General features: G+C 42.1%; 1 protein-coding gene across 8 annotated transcripts in view; it reads left to right on the forward strand.

Annotated features, from left to right (window-relative positions):
• The window catches only part of LOC115154766 (SWI/SNF-related matrix-associated actin-dependent regulator of chromatin subfamily D member 3), a 61,607-nt gene that overhangs the window by 43,711 nt on the left and 2,508 nt on the right, over positions 1-15,388 (forward strand). For 3 of the 8 annotated variants that reach the window (XM_029701359.1, XM_029701334.1, XM_029701376.1), the window contains 12 exons: positions 1,734-1,776; positions 3,072-3,194; positions 3,640-3,762; positions 5,119-5,214; positions 10,638-10,658; positions 10,980-11,042; positions 11,173-11,274; positions 13,179-13,340; positions 13,612-13,709; positions 14,053-14,245; positions 14,857-14,979; positions 15,054-15,155. In XM_029701359.1, the coding sequence (XP_029557219.1) occupies positions 1,734-1,776; positions 3,072-3,194; positions 3,640-3,762; positions 5,119-5,214; positions 10,638-10,658; positions 10,980-11,042; positions 11,173-11,274; positions 13,179-13,340; positions 13,612-13,709; positions 14,053-14,245; positions 14,857-14,979; positions 15,054-15,155 (1,249 nt within the window). The remainder of the gene's footprint in view (positions 1-1,733; positions 1,777-3,071; positions 3,195-3,639; positions 3,763-5,118; positions 5,215-10,637; positions 10,659-10,979; positions 11,043-11,172; positions 11,275-13,178; positions 13,341-13,611; positions 13,710-14,052; positions 14,246-14,856; positions 14,980-15,053; positions 15,156-15,388) is intronic. The other 5 variants (XM_029701381.1, XM_029701390.1, XM_029701349.1 and 2 more) reach the window with 4 other exon arrangements.

Here is a 15,388-nt window from a genome sequence, read left to right on the forward strand (position 1 = left end):
GTATGTTTACTTATAAAGTAATTATAATTCAACGTGTCCTCACCTAATGCTAAATTGTAATTATTTTGCCTCTATGGCCTATTTATTGCCTTACCTCCCTACTCTTCTACATTTACACACACAGTACATAGATTTTTCTATTGTGTTATTGACTGTACGTTTGTTTATGTGTAACTCTGTGTTGTTTTTGTCTAACTGCTTTACTTTATCTTGGCCAGGTCACAGTTGTAAATGAGAACTTGTTCTCAACTAGCCTACCTGGTTAAATAAAGGACTTGTTCTCAACTAGCCTACCTGGTTAAATAAAGGACTTGTTCTCAACTAGCCTACCTGGTTAAATAAAGGACTTGTTCTCAACTAGCCTACCTGGTTAAATAAAGGACTTGTTCTCAACTAGCCTACCTGGTTAAATAAAGGACTTGTTCTCAACTAGCCTACCTGGTTAAATAAAGGACTTGTTCTCAACTAGCCTACCTGGTTAAATAAAGGACTTGTTCTCAACTAGCCTACCTGGTTAAATAAAGGACTTGTTCTCAACTAGCCTACCTGGTTAAATAAAGGTGAAATTAAAAAAAGAACAAAAAACCCCCTGGGATTTGAACTCAGCATTCCAATCTTTCTTCAACTCCACCATGTCCATGTCAACAGCTGATTTCACCTGTATTCCTACACTTTGGACCTCAAAGTAAATCTCAGTTTTGTTAAAAATACACTCAAGAAAAACTGTATTTATCAGACATTCAAGAGTTACATTACCAGAGAATATGCCCCACCAACATTGGACAACTGTACAAAAAAGAACTCAAAATGCTGAAATAAAGTAAATGAAATCAATGATAACAGACTAGTCAGATTAACTGATGACTAAAATAGCAGTGCAGTTTGACAGTCCTCCCATATCCCAACCGTTGGATTATGTCACCAGATCACCAGATTTCACAAGCAAAACATGTGGAAATGTGAAATCATGTGATTGTCCACATGTGAAATCATGTGATTTTCCACATCCTGTTGTTTTCCGTAAGGGCAGTGACATTCTTGGGATGGTGTCATGGTCCCCTGGAGATTTTTGTCTAGTTCAAATGTTGTCACGTGTACTTTTATGGTATCACATGTTGACATTTTGCATCCTCATGTTGTCATTTTTCCCCACATGAGGTAATGTTTTCACATGTGAAGTTTCATGTTATCACATGTTGTTTTTACATGTTATCACATGAACTTTACATAAGATCACAAGGGTTATAGGGTTTCTCCTCATCGGAAAGAAGAAAGTTGGATTCAGAAGCATTGTTATTGGTGGTCACATAACAAATTTGTCTCTGGAGATGGCCACAGTTGGCGTAGGAGCCAACACTCACTAACATACAAACAATATACAGCATTAATAAAGAGAAGGCTATACGGTACATTGGATGGTACAGCATGAGTCATGAGGTGTGTGTGCATGAGGTATTAAATGTGTCACTAGTCCCTGCTCTCCAGGTGGTATACCATAGTCCTGCCTCTGCTGGATCCCCCAAAACACACACATCCGCATTGCGTACATACACACACACACACACACATGCGCAATACACACACCACTCACCCCACACACACACACAGCTGGGACACTGGGGTGCTGGATGTGGCCCAGCATTTTAGCAGATGGCCTGGGTGCTACGCTATCTGTCACCATAGTAACATGCTCTCTTTTTCCATTTTCTCTCTGTCTTTCTCCCTCTCTGTAGCGCCAAGAGAAGGAAAATGGCAGACAAGATTCTTCCACAGAGGGTGAGATTGCGTATATTTGTATTTTTCTCCCATTACTCGAGTGTTTGCGTGTTATTATCCATTCTCTGTTGAATAGAACATGTGTGTGTTTTTGATCTAGGGGCTTGGAGGGGCAGATGATTATGTGTTATTACAAATGGAGCGCAAAGAGATGCTCGGGTGATCAGAGGCTTGGTGCAGGCTTGGCGGTGGGCACCGTTTAATGATTCCTCTTATTTTCAAATGGAATAATCAATAGACTAGTAGGAAACAGAGCCAGTATAAAATAACCTTACGGTTTAGAGGAGGCACATCTTCTCCACAGGTGAGGGTGGGTCTAGTGTGTGGTCCGCGTCAGGGCTAAACAAACCCACGTCTAGCCACTATCCTCTGCCTGCCTGCGCCACAACCTCCGCTCTCCCCTTCATGCCCCCCTGCCCCGTCTCAGCCCTGCCCAACCTGGGCATTGGTTTTATAAAGGCTGCTGCTGGCACTGGACTGGAGCCCCATGCTGCTCCCAGTCTCTCCTATGATTGTCTCCGTAGTCTGTGGGTCTTATCGTAACACAAGCCAGACAGAGGATGGAGATAGCTGCATGGCTCAGGGACAGGGAATGTCCCGCACTGCTTTCTGTCTGCACGACACCTCAACTTGGTGCCAGACAGATGCAGGTAGAGAAGGAATGAGATGATCGAGGGAACAATGAAGGGAGAGACAGGTAGATTAGAAAGATGGAGAAAGGGAGAGGGGTAATGCAGTGGGAGAATCTGGGAGTCTGTGCCCAGTTTGGTAAGTAGCCTTGGCAGAGTGCAGACTCCCTCCATCTGGGGATGAGTATGGTAATGTGTCAAGGAGGGTAGGGGCAGGTTGGGTAGGGGTGGGGTTTGCGCTGATGTGCCCGCAGCATTTCAAATGCAGACTTAGAACGACTAAAGGCTGGACTGGTACACCAATTAGTGAGTGGTGTTGAGCAGTCACAGCTCCTGTGGGCACTACTGCCCGCTCTGTCACTCCTGTAACAGAAGGACAAAAAGACTTTTGGGGAAAATGGTGGCTTGAGAGAATAATCACCGTTGCAGTGCAGACACCAGACATGCTTTGATCGCAGAATGCCTTACCTTAATGAAACTTAAGCTTAAATGCAAAACTCAGTCAATACCACAACTTATTGTCACAATCTTTTTTTCAGTTCAATTTTTACTGGATAATAGGATTTTTGTTCTTCTAAAGCAATACACGGGCATAGTGTTAAATATGATAGATTATGTTGTGTCAGAGACACTAAGAGTTGGTTGTTTGATTTCTCCTCTGATCAGATCCGTGAGCTGGTCCCTGAGTCACAGGCCTACATGGACCTGCTGGCCTTCGAACGTAAACTGGACCAGACCATCATGCGTAAACGGGTGGACATCCAGGAAGCCCTGAAGAGACCCATGAAGGTAACACATATCATAGGCCTGAAGTATCTCACTACTATAATATACTTTACTGTATGAGCAGCAGCAGGTAGCCTAGCGGTTAGTAACCAAAAGGTTTGAATCCCCAAGCTGACAAGGTGGAAGAATCTGCCGTTCTGCTCTTGAGCAAGGCAGTTAACCCCCAACAACAACTGCTCCCTGGGCGCTGATGACGTTGATTTAAGGCAGACCCACGCACCTCTCTGGTTCAGAGGGGTTGGGTTAAATGCAGAAGACACATTTTGGTTGAAATAATTCAGTTGTGCAACTGACTAGGTATTCCCTTTCCCTATATGAAAATACTATGCCCTTTGAACAATGGAACATGAAACATCTCTGTATTTTTCTTTGGTACCAAAGTGCCCAAGACTGACGTGTACAGAAATGTCCACTGGTTCCAACAGTGCCTTTGTGTTTGTGTCGACAGCAAAAGCGTAAACTGAGGCTGTACATCTCCAACACCTTCAACCCTGCCAAGCCCGACGCTGACGACTCGGATGGCAGTATTGCATCATGGGAGCTGCGGGTTGAGGGGAAGCTGCTGGATGATGTGAGTATTCTACTTCCTGTAGGACGATGGAATATCACTGGATCAATTCATCGTGATTGGTTTGTTTGATTTTGTTTAGAAAAGTACATTTTTTTCCCTCATTGTGAAGTCGCCTCTATGTACGATAGCGATTATGAACGGTTTCTTTTGAACTGTATGCGTACCACTGAGTCAGATTTCTCCTCAGTACATATTTTCTGGCAGGTTGACGTTTATTGTGATGAGTCTTGTCATGGAGGCAGAAGTGAGTGATTTTGTAAAAATTAATGAAAACAAGCTTTTTGGTCTTAATTTAAGGTTACGGTTAGCAGTGTGGTTAGGGTTAAGTTTAACACCAGATTTTATCACTTTGTGGCTTTGCAAGCTAGTGACCACTCTGGAGAACTGCCGCCAGAACATGATTCATGACGAAAACCGCTGACCAGCTATTTTATGGGGGACTGTATTTGAAATGTGGCAGCATGGTGGGTTAAATTTCCTTTTCACCATGGTGAAATACCTTCAAAAACATCTGTGGCCATGTCTTAAAGTTTCAACCAAGTATGAATATTGCTAGGTCTTTGATCCAGGAGCTGCTTTGTGGAGTGGTGCCTTCTACATCTTTGGTCATCCCCTTGCCCTAGGGCCTACAGTAAATTTGATGATATCACTGCTTTGTTGTCCTAGAAATGCTGCTATAGTCAATGACTACAGTATATCAAGTTATCTAAGGCAGGTGTTAAACAGTAGTGCATAAGGGTCTAATTGGAATCACTCCCGGAGACCGATGTTCAGTAACCAGGAAACAAACAAGGGCCTAGCCCAGCGGCCAGCAGATGGCACTATTGAGTTGTTTCATCTTACCGTCCAAAGGGAATGCATGCAGCCGGCTATACACTCGTATCCCCCGTGGACTGGTTTGTACATAAAACGTTCTATATTCAGGCTTCAAAGGAATCCATTTCTTTCTTAACTCGATTTAATGTCGAGAAGACGGGAAAACATTTGGAAAATATGCATACTTTCTTTATGAAACACCATGCTTGAATGGCTAGTGCTACTTCCTGATATTGCGCCCCGCATTCAGCCAGGGTTAGTAAACAGACTGCTGCAACTTGATTGGCTGCATGCAATACGCAACATCCGGGACTAGCATTCCCAGACATTAGCCACTTTAAAACAGTGGTGAGAAATGCTGTTTCATAAAGTACGCATGCATATTTCAGACAACAAAAAACTGCTTTACAAAGTGGGGAAACCCTATCTACAATGTAAACGTGTGTGTGAGTTTGTCCGTGTTGCACTCCTCAAATGTTCATATCAGACCAAATGTTCCGTCCATGTTAAACTAACTAACCACCTCTCTTTATTTCATAGCCTGGGAAGCTGAAGAGGAAATTCTCCTCTTTCTTCAAGAGCCTGGTGATTGAGCTGGACAAAGACCTATACGGTCCTGACAACCACCTTGTAGAGGTGAGTTCATGTTCCCTGATGACAGCTGACCGTATACCTGCACCCTCTGTCCTCTCTCTCACTCTCGTCTCCTCTACCCTGTCTGTGTTCCGCCCATAGAAATAGAATGAGAATGGAATGTCTTTTTTGGAATGTCAGTTGAGGAACGCTTTGTGCTTTACTGCTTTGGGGACCCTCAAAATGGCCCCCAGTCCACTCATAATGGCGTAATTAACCTGAATGAGGACATCCGTTCTATTCATTCTAATTCTATGGTCTTCAGCCTCATCCAGATCTATTCAGCAGGTTTTGGGAAAACAAGGGGTTAACTATAGTCTTTAACCACTAAAGACTCTTGGCATCGTATCTTTAGTTACAATGCAGCTCACAATGTACACCCCTGTAGAAGATTAGGCCATAGGCTAGTTATGATTCTGAGAAAGTAAATACACTACCCACTGGGCACACACTTGTTGAATCAACATTATTTCAATGTAATTTGTCAACGTATTGTGATGTGAAATCAACGTGGAAAATACATTAGATTTGAAAAAAGTCATCAACCAGTACTGTTTTCGTCTCATTTCAACCTGCCTTGTAAACATTGAAATTAGGGTAAAACTTCAACTTAAATACATTGACTTAACCTGACTTACAGGTTGTTACATCAATCTCATTTCAATATAATCATCAGAACTATGTATATGTTGAAATTGCATAGAAAATTCCATATGGTTGCATTTCAACCACAATTTCAAACAACATTTCAACCACACATGGTTGAAATTGTTGAATTTTATATTTGATTCGACAGATTTTATTTGACCTTGTTTCAATGTTGATAGTAAAATGCTGTTTGAATCAACGTCATTGTTTCAACGTCATGCCATCAACCTAAATAAAAGGGTACATTGAAATAAAATGTGACGCTACAGTCTACGTTAAACAGTGACACCTACTGGTAAATGTGGGGTAATGCACTTCAGTGAGAACAATTTTACCATCCAAATGCCTACCTCTGTGTACCATGCTTAGATTTGGAAACAAGATGTGTACGTTTCAGCTGAACACAGACATTGCTCAGCATCCATACTCATTTGTGTAGACTACCTAAATAACATTGAATAGTTGACAGTAACTCCTAACTTTTCTTACCCAGGCTGTATGTGAATGCCAATTCGTAGTGAGGTTGGGTTTATGAAGGTAACATTGACAGCTGTTTTGCCCAACAAAGGACACCATCATGTTGGTAGTATTTCTGAGTATTTAAAACCTTTTCTTTCATCTGAATTTGTCGTTTTAGGGGATTTTAACTAAGAATTGGCCTACCCCGGCCTCAGACCATTTTAAGACTATGTTTCTTGACTTTAACCTGACTCAACCGATTACAAAACCCACACGGATTAATACAAAATCCAGCAAACTTCTCACTGATTGACCTAATTCTAATAAATAATCTCCACAAGTATTTGTCGAGTGGTGTCTTTGCTAGTGATCCCAGTGATCGCTCTCCTGTCATTGTATTAGAGATACCAAAAGGATTAACACTGATCCTCGTATAATTATGAAGAGACATTTTCCCCCCACAAGCTTTTCTTCATGATGTGTATTACCCTGACCTCTCCTCTTATCTCGGCTGCATACCTGACCCTGAATTAGCTCTAGAATTGTTCTCATCTCTTTTTCTCTTTCTGGCAGACAAACATGCTCCCTTCAAACACCTTAGTGTAAAAAATAGAACAAATCCTTGGTTCTCTATAGATCTTTCAGATCTAGTTATAATAATACAAAAACAGGCCTGGGCTGAGGTTAGCTTTTCAGGCAAATGAGAAATAGATATACTAAATCTAGCTACTTTAAGTTCTATCTCAGACTCTGGCATCATTATTGAGAAAAATGAGAAGTGATACTTTTAATCAGCATTTTATCTCAGCAGGCTTTTTATGTGAAAGAAATGTTGGTTTAATGAACCTTAGTTTGCTGCCTGCCCCTCTCCAGCCTCTAATTGGCTTGATGGAAGTTCCGTCAACTTCTAGTGAATCTTTGTTTCAACTTTCTTCAAGTGCAGTCTCAAAAACCATCGAGCGCTAAGATGAAACTGGCTCCCATGAGGATCGCCACAGGAAAGGAAGATCCAGAGTTACCTCTGCTTCAGAAGATAAGTTCATTAGAGTTACCAGCCTCTGAAATTGCAGCCCAAATAAATGCTTCACAGAGTTCAAGTAACAAACACATCTCAACATCAACTGTTCAAAGGAGACTGCGTGAATCAGGCCTTCATGGTCGAATTGTTGCAAAGAAACCACAATTAAAAGGACACCAATAAGAAGAAGAGACACAAGCAATGGACATTAGACCGGTGGAAATCTCTCCATTGGTCTGATTTGTCCAAATTTGAGATTTTTGGTTCCAACCGTTGTGTCTTTGTGAGATGCAGAGTAGGTGAACATACCCTAACCACACAGATGCTTCACTGTGTGGTTCCCACAGTGAAGCATGGAGGAGGAGGTGTGATGGTGTGGGGGTGCTTTGCTGGTGACACTGTCTGTGATTTATTTAGAATTCAAGGCACACTTAACCAGCATGGCTATCACAGCATTCTTCAGCGATACGCCATCCCATCTGGTTTGCGCTTTGTGGGACTATCATTTGTTTTTTAACAAGACAATGACCCAACACACCTTCAGGCTGTGTAAGGGCTATTTGACCAAGGAGATTGATAGAGTGCTGCATCAGATGACCTGCCCTCCACAATCCCCCGACCTCAACCCAACTGAGATGGTTTGGGATGAGTTGGACCGCACATTGAAGGAAAAGCAGCCAACAAGTGCTCAGCATATGTGGGAACTCCTTCAAGACTGTTGAAAATCATTCTAGGTGAAGCTGATTGAGAGAATGCCAAGAGTGTGCAAAGCTGTCATCAAGGCAAAAGGTGGCTACTTTGAAGAATCTCAAATATATTTTCATTTGTTTAACCCTTTTTTGGTTCCTACATGATTCCATATGTGTTATTTCATAGTGTTGATGTCTTCACTATTATTCTACATTGTAGAAAATAGTAAAAAATAAAGAAACCCTTGAATGAGTAGGTGTGTCCAGACTTTTGACTGGTGCTGTGTGTGTGTGTGTGTGTGTGTGTGTGTGTGTGTGTGTGTGTGTGTGTGTGTGCAGTTGAAGTCGGAAGTTTACATACACTTAGGTTGGAGTCATTAAATCTCGTTTTTCAACCACTCCACAAATTTCTTGTTAACAAACTATAGTTTTGACAAGTCGGTTAGGACATCTACTTTGTGCATGACACAACAAATCTTTCCAACAATTGTTTACAGACAGATTATATCACTTATAATTCCACTGTATCGCAATTCCAGTGGGTCAGAAGTTTACATACACTATGTTGACTGTGCCTTTAAACAGCTTGGAAAATTCCCGAAAATTATGTCATGGCTTTAGAAGCTTCTGATGGGCTAATTGACATCATTTGAGTCAATCGGAGGTGTACCTGTGGATGTATTTCAAGGCCTACCTTCAAACCCAGTGCCTCTTTGCTTGACATCATGGGAAAATCTAAAGAAATAAGCCAAGACCTCAGGAAAAAAATGTGTAGAGTTCCACAAGTCTGGTTCATACTTGGGAGCAATTTCCAAACGCCAGAAGGTACCACGTTCATCTGTACAAACAATAGTACGCAAGTATAAACACCATGGGACCACACAGCCGTCATACCGCTCAGGAAGGAGACGCATTCTGTCTCCTAGAGATGAACTTACTTTGGTGCAAAAAGTGCAAATCAATCCCAGAACAACAGCAAAGGACCTTGTGAAGATGGAGGAAACGGGTAGAAAAATATCTATATCCACAGTAAAAGGAGTCTTATATCGACATAACCTGAATGGCCGCTCAGCAAGGAAAAAGCCACTGCTCCAAAACTGCCATAAAAAAGCCAGACTACGGTTTGGGGACAAAGATCGTACTTTATGGAGAAATGTCCTCTGGTCTGATGAAACAAAATTAGAACTGTTTGGCCATAATGACCATCGTCATGTTTGGAGGGAAAAGGGGGAGGCATGCAAGCCGAAGAACACCATCCCAACCGTGAAGCACGGGGGTGGCAGCATCATGTTGTGGGGGTGCTTTGCTGCATGACGGACTGCTGCACTTCACAAAATAGATTATGGAAAAGTATGTGGCTATATTGAAGCAACATCTCAACACATCAATCAGGAAGTTAAAGCTTGGTCGCAAATGGGTCTTCCAAATGGACAATGACCCCAAGCATATTTCCAAAGTTGTGGCAAAATGGCTTAAGGACAACAAAGTTAAGGTATTGGAGTGGCCATCACAAAGCCCTGACCTCAAGCCTATAGAAAATGTATGGCCAGAACTGGAAAAAAAGCGTGTGTAAGCAATGAGGCCTACAAACCTGACTCAGTTACACCAGCTCTGTCAGGAGGAATGGGCCAAAATTCGCCCCAACTTATTGTGGGAAGTTTGTGGAAGGCTACTCAAAATGTTTGACCCAAGTTAAACAATTTAAAGGCAATGCTACCAAATACTTCTGACCCACTGGGAATGTGATGAAAGTAATAAAAGCTGAAATAAATCATTCTCTACTATTATTCTGACATTTCACATTCTTAGGATCACCACTTTATTTTAACTGACATAAGAAAGGGAATTTTTACTAGGATTAAATGTCAGAAATGGTGAAAAACTGAGTTTGAAATTAGAAATGAGAAACAGTACAGGTTGATTACTTTTTTCAAATCCAATGTATTTTTGACAATACGTTAATAAATAACGTGGAAATGTTGATTCAACCAGTGTGTGCCCAGTGGTTATTCTCATCTACTGTATTCAGCCTGTTTTGGTATTGTTGGCTACTAGAAGATCTGACATCACTCTTATTGACATAGCAGGCGGATGTTATCATCTGAGAACAGATATTTTACTGAAAAGGCAGTAAAACACAGCCAGTCCTAAACAGCTTATTGCGGATTTTAGTATTCAATGGGGTTTCAGATCTTGAGGAATCCACTTTACCGGAGAATTAAGATTTTACCAGAGAAGGGTGTCTGGGGCTCCAACCGTTTGAATTGTAAAAACATGTTTTTGACACTGTAAGCACATTCACACAAAGCCACAAGGTGTTCTAACTTGACAAAATGCTTCCTTGAGTGTTTAGGTTAGAGTACTTCTCAAGGTTTCCCACATTATAATAATTTAGCAAGGATAGATGGCATAGATAAAGCTTTGCTTGGAATGAATCTGTCCATCAAAAGGAATGTACCACAACACAGCAATGAAAATATATTTTTGTAAACCCTACATTTAGTTAGTGGTAAAGCAGTAGAAAAGCATTCCATCAGTTCCCTCCCAGTGTTGCATGCTAAGTGGCTACAATTCACTGAAACGCAGGGAACTTTAAGTGTTTTTCTTTTCAGCTGCTGACCAGTAAAGCGAAGGTAAGATGCAGACTCAAATAACATTTCCACATAGATAAAATACCAGGGAGGGTTTGATATCTGGATATCAGAGGAGAAAATTGATACTGTAATGCCAAATAGAGGTTTTATTTGGGTAGGGTACAGTCTCAACTTGATAAGCCATGCTCTTGTTAGGTTATAAAATACTTCTGATATAGTGATTCTCAATCTGATTTATTTTATTATTTTGAATGCCAACATATGCGTTAGCGCCTCTGGAAAAACAAATGATCAACCCTTTGCTGTCTTGATAGTTCACTCAGTTCCTTACCACACCATGCATGATCTATTCTTTTACAGCGATTCAGCCTTCCAAAAGACAACATACTCAAAGGGTCGAGAGCAAGGCTGCTCGTTGAAAGTGTACACATTTGGTTTTGTATTCTTTTATCGTCTTTGTGTGCACGTTTGTATGTACATATTCTGGAATTCCGTGGCCGGTGCCTGTAGGTAGTGTTCAAGGTGGGGTTTCTGTCTCTGTGTTTCCTGCTAGTGGCACCGCACTCCCACCACCCAGGAGACGGACGGCTTCCAGGTGAAGCGGCCAGGGGACGTGAGCGTGCGCTGCACACTGCTGCTAATGCTGGACTACCAGGTGAGGGCGCCATAGACAAGAATTGTACTTTTGAATTCCGTAAAGTCAGTGTGGAAGAGGTGAAAAAATGATTGTTGTCTATCAACAATGACAAGCCACCAGGGTCTGACAATCTAGATGGCAAATTACTGAGGATAATAGCAGACGATATTGCCACTCCTGTTTGCCACATCTTCAATTTAAGCCTACTAGAGAGCGTGTGCCCTCAGACTTGGAGGGAAGAAAAAGTCATTCTGCTACCCAAGAATAGTAAAGCCCCCTTACCTGGTTCAAATAGCCGACTAATCATCCTGTTACCAACCCTTAGTAAACTTCTGGAACAAATTGTTTGACCAGATACAATGCTATTTTACAGTAAACAAATTGACAACAGAATTTCAGCATGCTTATAGGGAAGGACACTCAACAAGTACAGCACTTACACAAATGGCTGATGATTGGCTGAGAGAAATTGATGATGTAATGATTGTGGGGGCTGTCTTGTTAGACTTCAGTGCAGATTTTGACATTATTGATCATAGTCTACTGCTGGAAAAACATGTGTTATGGCTTTACACCCCCTGCTATAATGTGGATAAAGAGTTACTTGTCTAACAGAACACAGAGGGTGTTCTTTAATGGAAGCCTATCAAATGTTATCCAGTTAGAATCAGGGATTCCCCAGAGTAGCTGTTTTGGCCCCTTGCTTTTTTCAATTTTGACTAACGACATGCCACTGACTTTGAGTAAAGCCAGAGTTTCTATGCATGCGGATGACTTAACACTATACACGTCAGCTACTACAGCGACTGAAATGACTGCAACACTCAACAAAGAGCTGCAGTTTCAGAGTGGGTGGCAAGGAATAAGTTTGTCCTAAATATTTCTAAAATAAAAGCATTGTATTTGGAACAAAACACTCACTAAACCCTAAACCTGAACTTTATCTTGTAATAAATAATGTGGATATTGAGCAAGTTGAGATGACAAAACTGCTTGGAGTAACACTAAATTGAACTGTCATGGTCAAAACATATTGATGCAGTAGTAGCTAAGATGGGGAGAAGTCTGTCTATAATAAAGTGATGCTCTGCCTTCTTAACAAGGCAGGTCCTACAGTTTTGTCACACCTTGACTACTGTTCAGTCATGTGGTCAGGTGCCACATAAAAGGACTTAGGAAAATTGCAATTGGCTCAGAACAGGGCAGCACGGCTGGCCCTTGGATGTACACAGAGAGCTAATATTAATAATATGCATGTTAATCTCTCCTGGCTGAAAGTGGAGGAGAGATTTACTTCATCACTACTTGTATTTATGAGAGGTATTGACATGTTGAATGCACCGAGCTGTCTGTCTAAACTACTGGCACACAGCTCGGACACCCATGCATACCCCACAAGACATGCCACCAGAGGTCTCTTCACAGTCCCCAAGTCCAGAACAGACTATGAGAGGCACACAGTACTACATAGAGCCATGACTACATGGAACTCTATTCCACATCAAGTAACTGACTCAAGCAGTAAAATTTGATTAAAAAAAAACACCTTATGGATCAGCGGGGACTGTGAAGCAACACAAACAAAGGCACAGATACACATACGATAACATACGCACTATACATACACATGGATTTAGTCATGTAGATATGTGGTAGTGGTGGTGTACGGGCCTGATGGCACATAGTGTGTTGTGAAATGTATTGTAATGTTTTAAAATTGTAAAAACTGTCTTCATTTTGCTGGACCCCAGGAAGAGTAGCTGCTGCTTTGGCAGTCATTTTAATTTTCAGTAGTGCACGAGGCTAAAATCTATTTAGAGGACTTACAAAACTCTAACAAGTGTCCCCAAAGCAGCTGTCATCTGGCAGTTGTAATAGTTCCTGAGGTCAGTCGGCTAGTACTGACTGTGACCTCTCCGCAGCCGCCCCAGTTTAAACTGGACCCTCGTCTGGCTCGGCTGCTGGGTATCCACACCCAGACCCGCTCCTGTATCATCCAGGCCCTGTGGCAGTATGTCAAGACCAACAAGCTACAGGACTCCCATGACAAGGAGTACATCAACTGTGACAAGTACTTTCAGCAGGTAGACTACACCCTTCTAGTTCTCCTCTGGTACTGTATTACCTGTTAGCTGTTGCCATAATACCTTCAGTAGGGAGAGTATGCCTTTTGCTATTGGCTGCATCCTGAATTGCACCCTATTCTCTATATAATTCATTAATTTTTACAAGATCCCTAAGGCCCTAGACAAAAGTAGTGCACTATAAATGGAATATGGTGCCATTTGGGAGACACACATTTGCCCTTCCCTGCTGATATGTCTGTATTCGGCAATGTTATTGTCTTCCTCTCAGATCTTTGACTGCCCAAGGCTCAAGTTCTCGGAGATCCCCCAGCGTCTCACCAACCTCCTCCTGCCCCCTGACCCCATTGTCATCAACCACGTCATCAGGTGAGTAGCTCACACTTACTGTAACACCTACCTGGCAACTTCCTGGTTTGAATTGAAGGGTGGTCATAAAATGAATTTTTGTATGTTATAAAAATGTAAAAACCAAGCAGATGAATACATTTGAAACGCTATAAGATAACAATGTGGGCACAGTGCTTCACAGTTAATACTGTCCCAAAGGGTAGATAATCCAATAAAAGTGTAAAGGCTGGGAGGCAAGAATCCTGGTAAGATACAGACAGACCACTAGCATTCTTGCCTTCCAGGCCTTTACATTTTTATTACATTTGAAATGTTGCCAACAAACCTCAGTCTCACCATCCTTCCCCGCCTCTCCATGCAGTGTGGACCCTAACGACCAGAAGAAGACGGCATGCTATGACATTGATGTGGAGGTGGAGGACCCCCTGAAGAGCCAGATGAGCAGCTTCCTGCTCTCCACCGCCAACCAGCAGGAGATCGCCTCATTGGACAACAAGGTGGGACAACCACACAGGAAGGATAGCCAATCACAATTACCCAAGATGACCTTAAAGGTAGATTTACATTGCGGAGTTGTGTGACGACTAATTACCGTCAGTTATTTGTGAATTAGAGTTCATAGCTGTCTGACCGTGTCGGATAGATTTCTATCTGATTCTCCCGGAGAATCTTGTCGCCCGAAATGCAATCACCAGGGTTGGGGTCAATTCCATTTCAGTTCTGGAAGTACACTGAAATGCTTTTCATTGGGGAAAATTTGGAATAGACATTTGGTTTACTTTCTAAATTGACTGGAATTGAAATGGAATTGACCCCAACCCTTGCTACCACTTTTGCGCGCGCCGTGGATAAACAATCGCACTGGTATAAATTGCATGTCGGCCGTGTGGAGAAAATCTCTGTATTGTCAGAGCTGGGACCGTTGTTCCCACATCTCCACAATGTAAATCTACCTTTACAAAGGTGTTGTGGCTTCATGTTCCTGTGGGAAAAGCCTTGTTCTTTACACCGTCACCCCCATTTCTTACACAACTATTTGAATGCAAATTCTGAAGAAATGCAATGGCTCAAATAAATTGGTGTATTGAAATTGGAAAGTTATTTTCATATGCTTAGATCTGTGTAAGCTGTCCTCTAACATCAGTGATCATTATGAACCCTGTAGATCCATGAGACCATTGAGTCCATCAACCAGTTGAAGATCCAGAGGGACTTTATGCTCAGCTTCTCCAGGGATCCTAAGGGCTACATCCAGGACTGGCTCAAGTCCCAAAGCAGAGACCTGAAGGTGAGGGACGGACACACACACACACACACACACACACACACCTCTGACCAACAGTGCTCTCTGATTGGCTGCAGCTGATGACAGACGTGGTGGGGAACCCAGAGGAGGAGAGGAGGGCGGCGTTTTACCACGAGCCCTGGTCCCAGGAGGCTGTCAGTCGCTACTTCTACTGCAAGGTGAGGAGAAACGCCAAACGCTGCGCCTTAAAACCTTTTAATAACTCGCACAACAGCATCCAAGTAGAAACAAACTAGGAATCGTGATCAGATAAGTCATATTTTGCTTTGAAGCTGTACCTGCTGTTTTACCTGTCTTACCACTACCTGTCACATTCACAAGCAATCAAATGTTTGATTTACCACTTTTTACAAATTGATTGAATGATACTGTGTATCCACTCAGGCATATT

The sequence above is a fragment of the Salmo trutta genome, chromosome 2, assembly GCF_901001165.1.
Source record: "Salmo trutta chromosome 2, fSalTru1.1, whole genome shotgun sequence".
Lineage (NCBI taxonomy): Eukaryota > Metazoa > Chordata > Actinopteri > Salmoniformes > Salmonidae > Salmo > Salmo trutta.